The 11,787-nt window shown below is 42.4% G+C and overlaps 1 protein-coding gene across 4 annotated transcripts in view; it reads left to right on the forward strand.

Annotated features, from left to right (window-relative positions):
* The window catches only part of LONRF3 (LON peptidase N-terminal domain and ring finger 3), a 44,404-nt gene extending 42,779 nt beyond the window's left edge, over nt 1-1,625 (forward strand). For all 4 annotated transcript variants that reach the window (XR_001005723.1, XM_011977139.1, XM_011977140.1 and 1 more), the window contains one exon: nt 1,176-1,625. Coding sequence is in view for 3 of the 4 variants with exons in the window: in XM_011977139.1 (XP_011832529.1) it covers nt 1,176-1,331 (156 nt within the window). In the remaining variant the exon portion in view is untranslated. The remainder of the gene's footprint in view (nt 1-1,175) is intronic.
* Nucleotides 1,626-11,787: the final 10,162 nt, after the last annotated feature.

Below are 11,787 nucleotides of genomic sequence, written 5' to 3' on the forward strand. Positions count from 1 at the left end.
TTTTTTGAGACCGAGTCTCACTCTGTCACCCAGGCTGGAGTGCAGTGGCACATCTCGGCTCACTGCAAGCTCCACCTCGCAGGTTCACGCCATTCTCCTGCCTCAGCCTCCTGAGTAGCTGGGACTACAGGCACCCGTCACCACGCCCAGCTAATTTTTTGTATTTTTAGTAGAGACGGGGTTTAATTATGTTAGCCAGGATGGTCTCGATCTCCTGACCTCGTGATCCACCCGCCGGCCTCCCAAAGTGCTGGGATTACAGGCATGAGCCACCGTTCCCAGCCCCGGGGCAGAATATATTTCTAATGTGAATGTTTTCTAATTGGAATTTTTGCAAAGTGAGGTTGTGATTCTTTGGTACTGTAAATCATAGCCTTTGGTTTTCAGGGGAGAAGAGAGCTGTGGCCCTGTATAGTGACATGGTATATCTGGACTATTGCCTTCAGCCACATCAAAGAAATGAGGGGACTTAAAAGACATGCAAAGGTCAAGGGGTCATGGGAATCGAAGGCCTGAATGTTAAATGCATCAGTCCAAAGGACCTCAACAGAATATTAGAAATGGAAGAGACTACATAGTAGATACTAGCTTGTAAAATCACATTGGCTAGGAAGCATGGTGTATCTGTTAGGATATTGGTTGGTTTGCTTTAACAAGAACCAAAAATGACCAGAGCTTAAACAAGATGGAGGGGCTAAGTCCTGGACAGTTAGGGCAGCTCTATTCCACAAGAGCATTCAGGGACCCAGGCTCCTTCATCACAAAACTCTACCATCCTTAGAATGTTGCCCTCATCCTCTTGATTGAGGAAGGCTGATCCTCACCACATCCATGTTCTAGCTTAGGGGAAAGGGAGAGAAAGAGGAAGGCAGAGGGCATATGCTCCTGTCCCAGAGCATGACCAAGAGGTTACACATATCACTTCCCTTTACATCTCATTAGCCAGAACTTTGTCTCATGGCCTCACCTAGCTGCAAGGGAAGCTCAGAAATGCAGTCTTTTTTCTGGGTGGCTATATGCTCTGCTAAAATAAGGGGGAAAATAGATATAGGGACAATTAGCAATCTGCCACATGGAGTTGTTCTACCTGGGTCTTGACCTTGAGCATTTGCAACTCTGCAGACTGATGTTCTTGGATGGGAATAGAATGACCCCATTGTATTTCTCTGTTGCAGATGAACCCGAATGGCCCAGCCTGGTGCTGGTGGATGTTAGCGGTTCTTCCCTTGGAAAGCCGAGCTCAGCTCCCCTTCCTAGCAATGAGGTCCTTAAAGGACAGACTGAATGGTATTCGACGAGTCCTGGCCTTCATATCCCGAAACCAAAACTAGTGAGTGGATTGCTGAAGAGGAGCTCCCACCTTCCCCACTGCCGTTGGGGGGAGTCTTGTAAATATATCTAATTGCAATAATATCTTAACAGAAGGGAGTGTCAAACAGAGGCGTGAGCCTGCTGTTGATCACAGAGAGAAATTGAGTAGAAAGACCAAAAGAATGTGACCTATTTGAAACTTTCTGTCTTAAGATGCTTCTTGACATGCTGCGTAACTACATAAACAGCAGAGGTATTTAAGAGCCCAGAAAAACATAATTTGATTTTAACATTAAAATTTCCAAAAGTTTAAAGTGGTTTTGCTTTAATATTCTTTCTTTCATAGATCAATGACTATGTGGTTGAAATGTGAAAACAAAGATACTAATAATGTTGCTGTATAATTTCACTGACTTGAGGTCTCATTCCAAATGGTTCAGGTTTTATAGAGCATTGTGTAAAATAATGTTCATACTTCTTTCTGTTTTAATAATTTATTTTTTGCACTACTGTATCCTTTTTTCTACATGTATGTTTGTAACTATGTAAGCGTATATTGCTCAAAAGTTCGTTGCTTTATTTATTGATGTGGTTTACCGTGTACCTAGGGGGAAATAACAATACTAGAAGTGTGCAGTTTTTGCTTTAATCTGTTTTTTACTACGGTGACACTAGTTCTTAGACCATTTCTGTATCTATCCAAGTGGATGCTTAAAAGAAGTTCAGAATGATGCTAAGATAATCTGTCTTCAGAGTCCGCTTTTTTTTTTTTAAGTTTGAACTAAACAATATAAAATACTTAAGGGATTTGGCCTAGATTATGGTGTAAGCCAAGGTAAAGTAAAATAATTCATTTTCTGTGTGTAATACAGAACAAAGCTGAAAGAATTATTTTTATTATAGGCATTTATTTCAGCAATCTAATTGTACGTGTATCTAATTTTTCCCTAGTGCAGTTAGGAATGGGATTTTAGGCAGGATCATAATTAACTCTTCAGAGGAAATGGCGTTCAGTTTAGCACATCGCAGTCATGCCCAGCTAGCCTCCACACCCCATCTCTCCTCAGGGTTCTGAGGATCAAGACCTGGGCAGAAACACTTGATGAAGGACTTTTTCTTATTAAAAGTGTAAACAGGCCAAATAGAGTAGAACCCTATAAACAATCTTTTTAAAGGAACCAGACGGCCAGGCCCAGTGGCTCATGTCTGTAATCCCAGCACTTTGGGAGGCTGAGGCAGGCGGATCACTTGAGGTCAGGAGTTCAAGACCAGCCCGACTAACAAGGTGAAACCCTGTCTCTACTGAAAATACAAAATTAGCCAGGCGTGGTGGTGCATGCCTGTAATCCCAGCTACTTGGGAGCCTGAGGCAGGAGAACCACATGAACCCGGGAGATGGAAGTTGCAGTGAGCCAAGATTGCACCATTGCACTCCAGCCTGGGCGACGAGCAAACCTGCATCTCGAAAAAAAATAATAAAAGGTGGGGGGGAGCCAGATAATCTATTATTTTATCTTAGTACTGCCTTTGCTTCTAGTTGCATGGGTGAAATATTTCAATGTAGGGGAAGAATACAGGGTGAGAAGTAAGAGTAAGCCCTGATTTAGCTTGCTTAGTGCTAGTTTGAGTCCTTCAGTGGCAGGGCAGCCTGTAAAGTACCACGAGTATGGGAGTGTTATAATGGCAGAGTGAAACGATTAGAGCAGGGAGGAAGTGAATTGTGCCATTAGTACTTTCATGCAAATTATACCATGTGATTTTGGATAGCGAATGATTTTTGCATCATTCACTCACAGCTCATTGCTTTGTTAAGGTGAGAAGGGTAATTCTTACTTCTCCCATCACCACCTGTAGCTAGAAACAGGAAAGGGAGAATGAGATGATCCAGACAACATAAAAAAGATACATGTAAGCAGAAACCAGATGGTCTTTGCAGCACTCACTTAATGGACATTGTCGCCAGAGCTTTGTGTTTATCAGATTTGATGTTTGCAGCTAGTCTGGGCAGATGAAGAACAGAAATAGATGGAAGTATAGGCATAATTTCTGCCCAAGCAAACTCTGCAAGGCTCAGGGAGCAGAAAAGACTCCCCCTCCCCCCTGGTTCTCAGACCATCTGGTCATAACACAATCCTAATAGTTTCTTATTATCTAGTGTAAATGCAACAAAGACAAGGGCCCTAAGCTTCTCTACTTATTAGATATATTACTTTTGGCAATTGATTTAACTTTTGCCAAGCCCCAGTTTTCTAATCTAGGAAATGATAGTGATAAGTTCTGCATATAGGGTTGTTACAAAAATTAAATGAGATAACGTGTAAATCAGTTAGCACAGTGTCTCACACCTAGAATGCATTCAAGAAATAATACCTACTATTAGATTAGTCATAGTTATAGAATATCATCAAGGGCCTACATTTGTATAAAACGCTGCCTTTACACACAATATCCACTTAAAACCCCTTTAAACTTACTCGGGGGAATACATACCACTGATTTTTGGACCCATAATTTGATGATCTACAGATAATTCTTTTGGGAATTAAATCTGTGTGAAAGTGAAATGACTGGAGAACAAATGAGGGTCAGAGATAGCGATCAATCATATACCAGAAATTTTTTCCCCGCTTCAATAAGGGCTAAAAGGTAGTGCCGTTTGTAGGTCTGGGATTTATTTTGTGTGTGTGTGTGTGTGAGAGAGAGAGAGAGAGAGAGTCCAAGTCTCACTCTGTCACCCAGGCTGGAGTGCAGTGGCTCGATTTCAGCTTACTGCAACCTCTGCCTCCCAGGTTCAAGTGATTCCCCTGCCTCAGCTCCCCAAGTAGCTCTGATTATAGGCACGCACCACCATGACTGGCTAATTTTTGTAGTTTTAGTAGAGATGGGGTTTCACCATGTTGGCCAGGCTAGTCTCAAACTCCTGACCTCTGGTGATCCACCTGCCTGGGCCTCCCAAAGTGCTGGGACTACGGGTGTGAGTGTGAGCCACCGCGCCCGGTGTAGGATTTCTGATAGAATGGAAGCCTTAAGTTCTAGCTCAATTAGAATAACCAACTTACCACTCCTTGTTCTCCAAAATATATTGAGAACCTTACCCATCCCAGATGATTAGAGTTTACAATCTGTGACTTCTGTGCTTAGTTGTAGTATTTCTTTATGTTGCCCAAAGTAACAGATTCAACAAAAATGTGCTGAGATCCCCATGTACCGGGTACTGAGCCAAGTGATCTCACATACCTGAGCTCATTAAATCATTTATTTCTCATATCAACCCTGCGAGAGCAGTTATATCCCTATATTATGAATGACAAAACTGAGCCTCCACTATGTTGAATGCTTTGTCTAGTTGCAAGGCAGGATGCAAGGCTAAGCTTTGGCTTTCTTTGGGATGTACCTTAACGAGGTAATCAATTGGTCTTGACCATTTTTACACTGGGAAATTGGTTTTGCTGCACAGCTTGGGAATGAAGGATATCTAGAAGAAAGACATAAAGCTAAATCTAGGCCAGAAAAATAAGACTTCCCCCACGGTAGATAGTGCCACTTATTTGGTTAGTTTTTTTGTCTGTCATGACTGACCCAGTCTTTTGCCTAGTAGGTTATTTTTTGGTTATTTTTTGTGTGTATGTATATATGTCTTCGTGTGTGTGTGTGTGTGTGTGTATATATACACACACACAAGGTAGCAAGCGGACATCATGCCTTTCTGCTTTGTACTGTACTACTGCTGCTAGCAAATAACCAGCAAAATGTAGAAAATAAAAAACCAATTTTCTGTAGACAACTTGGAGAAAAGAGTGCCTGCCCCTGACTTAGCGGGGCAGAGAATGACTATTTTTAAAGTTTGCCTTTTCTGAAGGCCAGCTGCTTCTAGCCCACTGCTGCCTAGGCAGCAAGGGGCAAGCCGAGTCATTGCGCATGTGGCGCTTCCAGCTCTTACCTGTGGAGCTGACCTGGGCTCAGATAATCCCCTGTGACTGGCCATTGGAGCGGTGCAGCTCCTAAGGCTTGTTCACAGCATCCAGAGGTCTCTTACAGTAAACAGATTGCATATTGTTGACAGACTGCAATCTGTCTGTGTTCCCCACACCAACTCCATTTCCAAGATGGGAATTTTATTCAGGGACTCATTCCTTGAGTTCCCAATATATTGACTTTGCATCCATTACTGCTCACCAAGGCAGAACCATAACAGTGGTGTGTGACAAAGCCCAAACAATGGAAAAGGGAAGATTTTCAGCCCATTCTTGAAGCTGAGAAATGAGGTTTTGATTTATGATAGAAGACAGTTCTAAAAAGCAGCTGGCAGCATGGGCTTCAATTTGTGCCCGTTCTGAGTTCAAAGAGAAGGAAGGAAAAGGAGCCACATAAAATGTACACATTCAATTCATCTTAGAATGATAGCTCCCACCTTATTACACTGTACAACTATTTAATAATCTGGATTACACACATCCAGAGGTGAAATGAAGAAATTTTCACTTACAAAAGTGTATTTCCAAACATGCTAAGTTAACCTCCAGAGAGAAGTGCCTGTAATCTCTGTTCCTGGTGTCACTTTAAAGCTTTTGCTTCATGACTCTGTAGCTGTTGTTTAAAATGTTTTTGCAGCAAACGTGATTTAACAGAAGTTTACAAAGCAACACTGTAGCTAATGCATAATTTTAAAAGTCGATTAACATTTATCTATTGTTAAAGCAACACTAATAATGGAATAAAAGGAAAGTTAATAGGTCAATGTGGCACCATAGGCTTATTTTAGATAAACTAGTTCCATCATCTTATGCAGTTGTAAGTAATGCCAGGATTAAAATATCAAGCAAGCCACATAAACAGTGGCAAATGTGTGTGTGTTTTCCATTTGTTTGGTAAGCAGCCATTTTACTCTTGCACTGTAACGAACTGAAGGGAAATATAAGATAATGCTTTTTTTCCCCCCCATATTGCTATTCAACTACCTCTATATGCTTTATTTCTTTTTAGGATTCCCTTCCTCCAAATCTGTACAAAAACGTTTCAGCTCATCTATGTTGTAATAACAATGTGATCCAGACAGTTTGTGTGAAAGTTGTTTGTTCATTAAAAAAATGTTTCCTATTGCCTCACTTTGTGTCCAACAAAACTGTATTCCTACCTTAGGAAAAGAATTATCCAAGTAGCTTCAGTATCACTTCGGTGGAAGCTGAGTAGAAAGGAATGCTTCAGGAACATCTATTTTGTTCTTGTTCCCATTGGTTGTAATACCTTTGACCAGAGGATCCTTTAAGGAAATATACCTGCATTCAGACAGCAAACTCCCATGTATGTGACAGTGAGGCAGGTGTGAACTGATTAATGTGACTGATGTGTTCTGAAAAACTGGCCATAAATTGTTTCAAAATGCACCAGAAAAGCTTGTTACATAAAGAATTATGTTGAAGCATTTTGTCAATATCTGCCCCTACTTTATATGTAAATCCAAGCATTCACATATTGGGTTTGCTTAAAGCAGAACACACTACCTACTATTTTCTTTGGCATCATAAAGTGTTCAAGAAAACAAATAACACGTTTTTACTTGAAACAAGCAGTTTATTAACAATAGGCTAAAGCTAAGGCCCAAAACAGAGCCTTTTAACCGGAAAATTGGTAACATTTGTGACAATGAGTTATACTGACCAAGCTGACCCCAGCAGAAGAGCTTCAGCAACATCCCATCTTCTCTACAGTACTAATTTTAGTCTTACGCCATTGATGACTTTTAAATGAGTTCTTACCATTGAGGGAAGAAGGACACAAGAATGGGACAATTAAAAATGAAATGATAGAAAATTCCACTTGAGCTTGATCTTATTCTGTGTAATAGGATCTTGGGGGTTATTGGAAAAAAAAAATCAGAACTCCTGCCCATCTAGGCCCCAGAGGAAAGGCTTGGCTCTGTTGGACTTTGTCCTTCTGTGCCCAGTCTGCCACTCTCTGGTTCTCAAGAGATAAGAGTACACTTAAAGGCACAAGACAGTCCTGCCCAGAATCCCTGCATAATTTTTCTCTGGAGAACCGAATTGAACCACCTTAAAAGAAGGTTCTGTTTGCAGTTGTCCTCCAGGCCTTTGTTAGAACCAAAGTTAACACTGTGCATCCTCTCTTCTGGGATCTACTCTGGCTCTTTTGAGTTCTCCAGGGCCAAAGATGCCTCCCTAGAAGATAACGCCAGTTGGAAAATGAGATATGAACAAGAGAAAGGAAGGAAAAATGCCCTAGACTCCCAGAAGCCTAAACTTTTCCTTATTCTCTTATGATTTCTTCATTCCCAGGAGGGCCCGAGGTGGGATGGGAAGGGGCTGGTGTCAGTACTCCCATATTGACTTCTTCCAGGTAACGTAGAGATTTCCTAGCCAGACTCGTCTGTGGTCAGCTCAATGCAGAGGTATGTTCTGGGCAAGGTAGAGAAGTGTAAGTTCTGAGGAACCCTGCCTCTGTATCTCTGAGGCCCCTTCTCCCGCCCTTTCCAGTTTTTGGTTACTGATTTTCCTATTTCAACCTATACTCACATTGACTGTTCATCCACATTTCCTGTCCACTTACACACACATATTATCAAATGTTATCGTTGCATTACAAAGACCTGAAAATAACTCTTTACTCCATTTATTGAAGTACGGCCTCCCAAATTGCACCCTTTTGCAGACTACTTCCTACCTTGTAGTAAGTCAATATCAACAATTTCTGGACGCTACAAGTGCTGCAAAGTGCCGAAATAGCCCACTTGCCCTAAATCCAGGTTTGCTACAGAAATCTTGCTTCTCTTGGATTTTAGAAGTGCATTATGGGGATATTCAATACAGTTATGGGACCAGGGGAGATCATTGCACCTTTGGCCTATCAGGATGTCTGTTGCCACTGATAGAAGGCAACTTTACAGTCTCAGGACCATGTGTTTCTTCTGCGAGCTGAAATGAACACTTTCATAAGAAGATAGGGCTGGGCACCGTGGCTCACGCCTGTAATCCCAGCACTTTGGGAGGCCGAGGCAGGCAGATAACGAGGTCAGGAGATCGAGACCATCCTGATTAATACGGTAAAACCCCGTCTCTACTAAAAATACAAAAAAAGTAGCCAGGCGTGGTGGCAGGCGCCTGTAGTCCCAGCTACGCTGGAGGCTGAGGCAGGAGAATGGCATGAACCCGGGAGGCGGAGCTTGCAGTGAGCCGAGATCGTGCCACTGCACTCCAGCCTGGGCGACAGAGAGAGACTCCGTCTCAAATAAATAAATAAATAAATAAATAATCGTGGTTATTAGGGAAGGGGGAGCATTATGTCCACAAATGGAGTTAAGCCCTTCTGCTCAGGCAGTCTACAGTGATGAGTTCCCATTGGAGGGAGAAAAGGATGGGGGCAGGAAAAGAGAGGAATGAAGGCAGAGAAAGGTTATGGAAATGGCTAATTATGAGAGCTGAAATGGCTACCCTTTCATCTCCTGGCCAGAACATCATGTATCCTCTTCCTATATTAACTGTGGCCTTGATCTTCCATCCTGATTTGGAAAGTCACTTATGCCCAAACTAAGAATGCAGTCATGTCTTCAGGAAATATGAGCCATGTTCTTGCACCTGTAGGCTGATCCCAGAAAGGACAGACAGTGTATCAGCAGCTCCTCATTGAGCTGGTCACTGATCCAAAGGCCAAGCCAGTGTCCACTGAGTGTTCATTACATGCCATGTTTTTTTTCTAGAATATTTAACATTCTTATTAGAAACAATAATCTGTGGCCAGGTGCAGTGGCTCATGCCTATAATCCCAGCACTCTGGGAGGCCGAGGTGGGTGGATCACCTGAGGTCAGGAGTTTGAGACCAGCTTGGTAAACGTGGTGAAACCCCTTCTCTACCGAAAAAAAATTTTTTTGCTGGGCCTAGTGGCATGCGCCTGTAATCCCAGCTACTCGGGAGGCTAAGCCAGGAGAATCACTGGAACCCAGGAGGTAGGGGTTGTGGTGAGCTGAGATTATGCCACTGTACTCCAACCTGGGTGACACAGCAAGACTTCGTCTCAAAAAGAAAAAGAAATAGTAATTTGTGAAATGGAGCTCTTCACAACAATCTGAAGTAGAGCTCACTATAATATATGAAGTAGACATCTTGTTATATACTTGTTATAGGCAAGTAAACTATGGCACGGGGTGGTTTTGTTACTTGGCAATGGTCATACTGATTAAGATCTGGGTCAGAGTCCGTATGGATTCCAGAGCCCACATTTTTACCCACTATTATGGGCTGCCCATTGTGTAGTGCCACAGACCCAAGAGAACAACTCAATTCATAAATGCAAATCAAAACTACGATGAGATACCATCTCACACCAGTCAGAATGGCAATTATTAAAAAGTCAAGAAACAACAGATGCTGGTGAGGCTGTGGAGAAATAGGAATGCTTTTACACTGTTGGTAGGAATGTAAGTTAGTTCAACCATTGCAGAAGACAGTGTGGTGATATCTCAAAGATCTAGAACCAGAAATACCATTTGGCCCAGCAATCCCATTACTGGGTATATACCCAAAGCAATATAAATCATTTTATTACAAAGAAAAAATAGGAGTATAGATTTGGAGATTCAAAAGGCAAAATAAGGGATAAATGTTGAAAGCTACATACATACAGATGTATGTTCTAGAGTCATACATCCCAGTGCTGAAAGAGGCCTTAAGAAATCATTCAGCCCAGCTAAACCTCCTGCTTTCAGCCAGTATTATTTTTCCCATTTTGCAGATAAGAGAACTATGGTTGCATAGCAGTGTTCAAGATCACTCCATGAGTTAGTGGCCAAAATGAGACAAGAGCCTAAAATGTAATGCACACTCAACACACTAGAAGAAGCTCACAGCTGGCCCTCCCCACCCCATGAGTGTTCTGATGTGTGGCTTCTTGGAGATGGAACTTTCATTGGGAAGAACAAATAATTTTTTAAAGAGCTACAGCCTATTTGGAAAGGCCCCTTTGGGGATTGTTCTCTCTCTGACCCTCCCCGACCCAGTCGTCTCTTTAGATTGCTTCTCTGTTCTAGGAGCCTTTCTCTCACACAACCTGTTACTTGGGAGAAACCTTCCACTCCATTCACAGAAGTTTGGGTTTCATGCAACTGAGGCAGGCTGCTTTGGGCTGAAAAAGAGGAACCTCATGCCTGCCAACTCACACACCCTCTGCCCCAGTCGTTCAGGTGACATGGAAGGAGTCGGAATGGCTATCCCAGTTAGGACTAAAATCAGATTTTGGGATCCTGATCCAGCATAGACAGCCCTTCAACCCACAATACTTTCCACTGCATTTATTAATTCATTAATCTGTCCATCAAATATTACTACAGTGCAGTGGTTGAGATCACAGATGCTAGAGTTAGACTGTTTACGTTAGAATCTTGCCCCCATCCCTTACCACCTATGTAATAAAGAAACTGTGTCTCAGTTTCCACATCTGCAAAACAATTGTATCTACTTCATAGGGCAGGTCATCAAAATATTTCCTATAATTTTCCCACCCCAAATAGGCATGCATTATCTTTTTAAATAGGAAGACAAGAAGCAAGAGATTTCAGGGCTAGGGTCACAGGTTCAACAATCCCAGCCAAGTGCCTGGTCTGTTTCTATTTTTTCTGAATGGTTTTAAAGCCCCATAGTGAAGTAGATTCACAAAGAAAAGCAGCAAGTCAATCTAGTCCTTTCTGCTGGGGACCAGATGCCTTAAAGGGAGGCTTTTTTGTTGGCTACCAGGTCTAAAGGGCTACAAATTCACAGATGAAGGAATTTTTAAAGTGAGAAAGGGGGAATTCTAGTGCTCACGCCTACCTCAAGGTTCGAATGTGAGGATGTTCACTTATAGAAACTGCCAGGAAAATAGAGACTCAGCTATCATGGTAATTCTTAGTCCAGGCCCTAAAAGGGCATTAACATCTCGAATTGATTCATTTATTAATGGAACAAACATTTGCAGGACACATATCACGTGCTAGGCATTGGGCTATAGAGAGGAATACAACACTATCCCTGCCCTTGAGAGGTTTGCAGCCTAAGGAAGAAAACACAGACTTATTCATTACACAGGGCATGGTGGTGGGACCTCATAGGAAAGGCACCTAATCTTGCCTGGGAAGGTGTTCAGGGAGGGCTTTGGAAGGAGGTGATGCAGGAGCTGAACTCAGAAGAATGAGACACTTTCCACATAAGAGAGTAGAGAAGGGTTGAAGCAGATGAGAGAGTGGAGAAGCGCTGAAGAGTACTCCAGGCAGACGCAACAACTCATGAAAAACATCTGGTGATCCATAGAGAGAGAATTGACCAGTCGTGTGGAATGTTGTGAGCAGTTTAGCCTGGTAACGAACAGGGCTTAAGGTATGCAAGTTCCTGACAGGGGAGCGGGGCCTGGTTTCTCACAGTTTTGTTTCATTCCAATTAAAATCTGGTCTCCAAGGGGGTCTCCAAGGAGGTCTGTGCAGCAAGTTTTTGAGT

The sequence above is a fragment of the Mandrillus leucophaeus genome, unplaced genomic scaffold (genome assembly GCF_000951045.1).
Source record: "Mandrillus leucophaeus isolate KB7577 unplaced genomic scaffold, Mleu.le_1.0 Scaffold174, whole genome shotgun sequence".
NCBI classification, from domain to species: Eukaryota; Metazoa; Chordata; class Mammalia; order Primates; family Cercopithecidae; genus Mandrillus; species Mandrillus leucophaeus.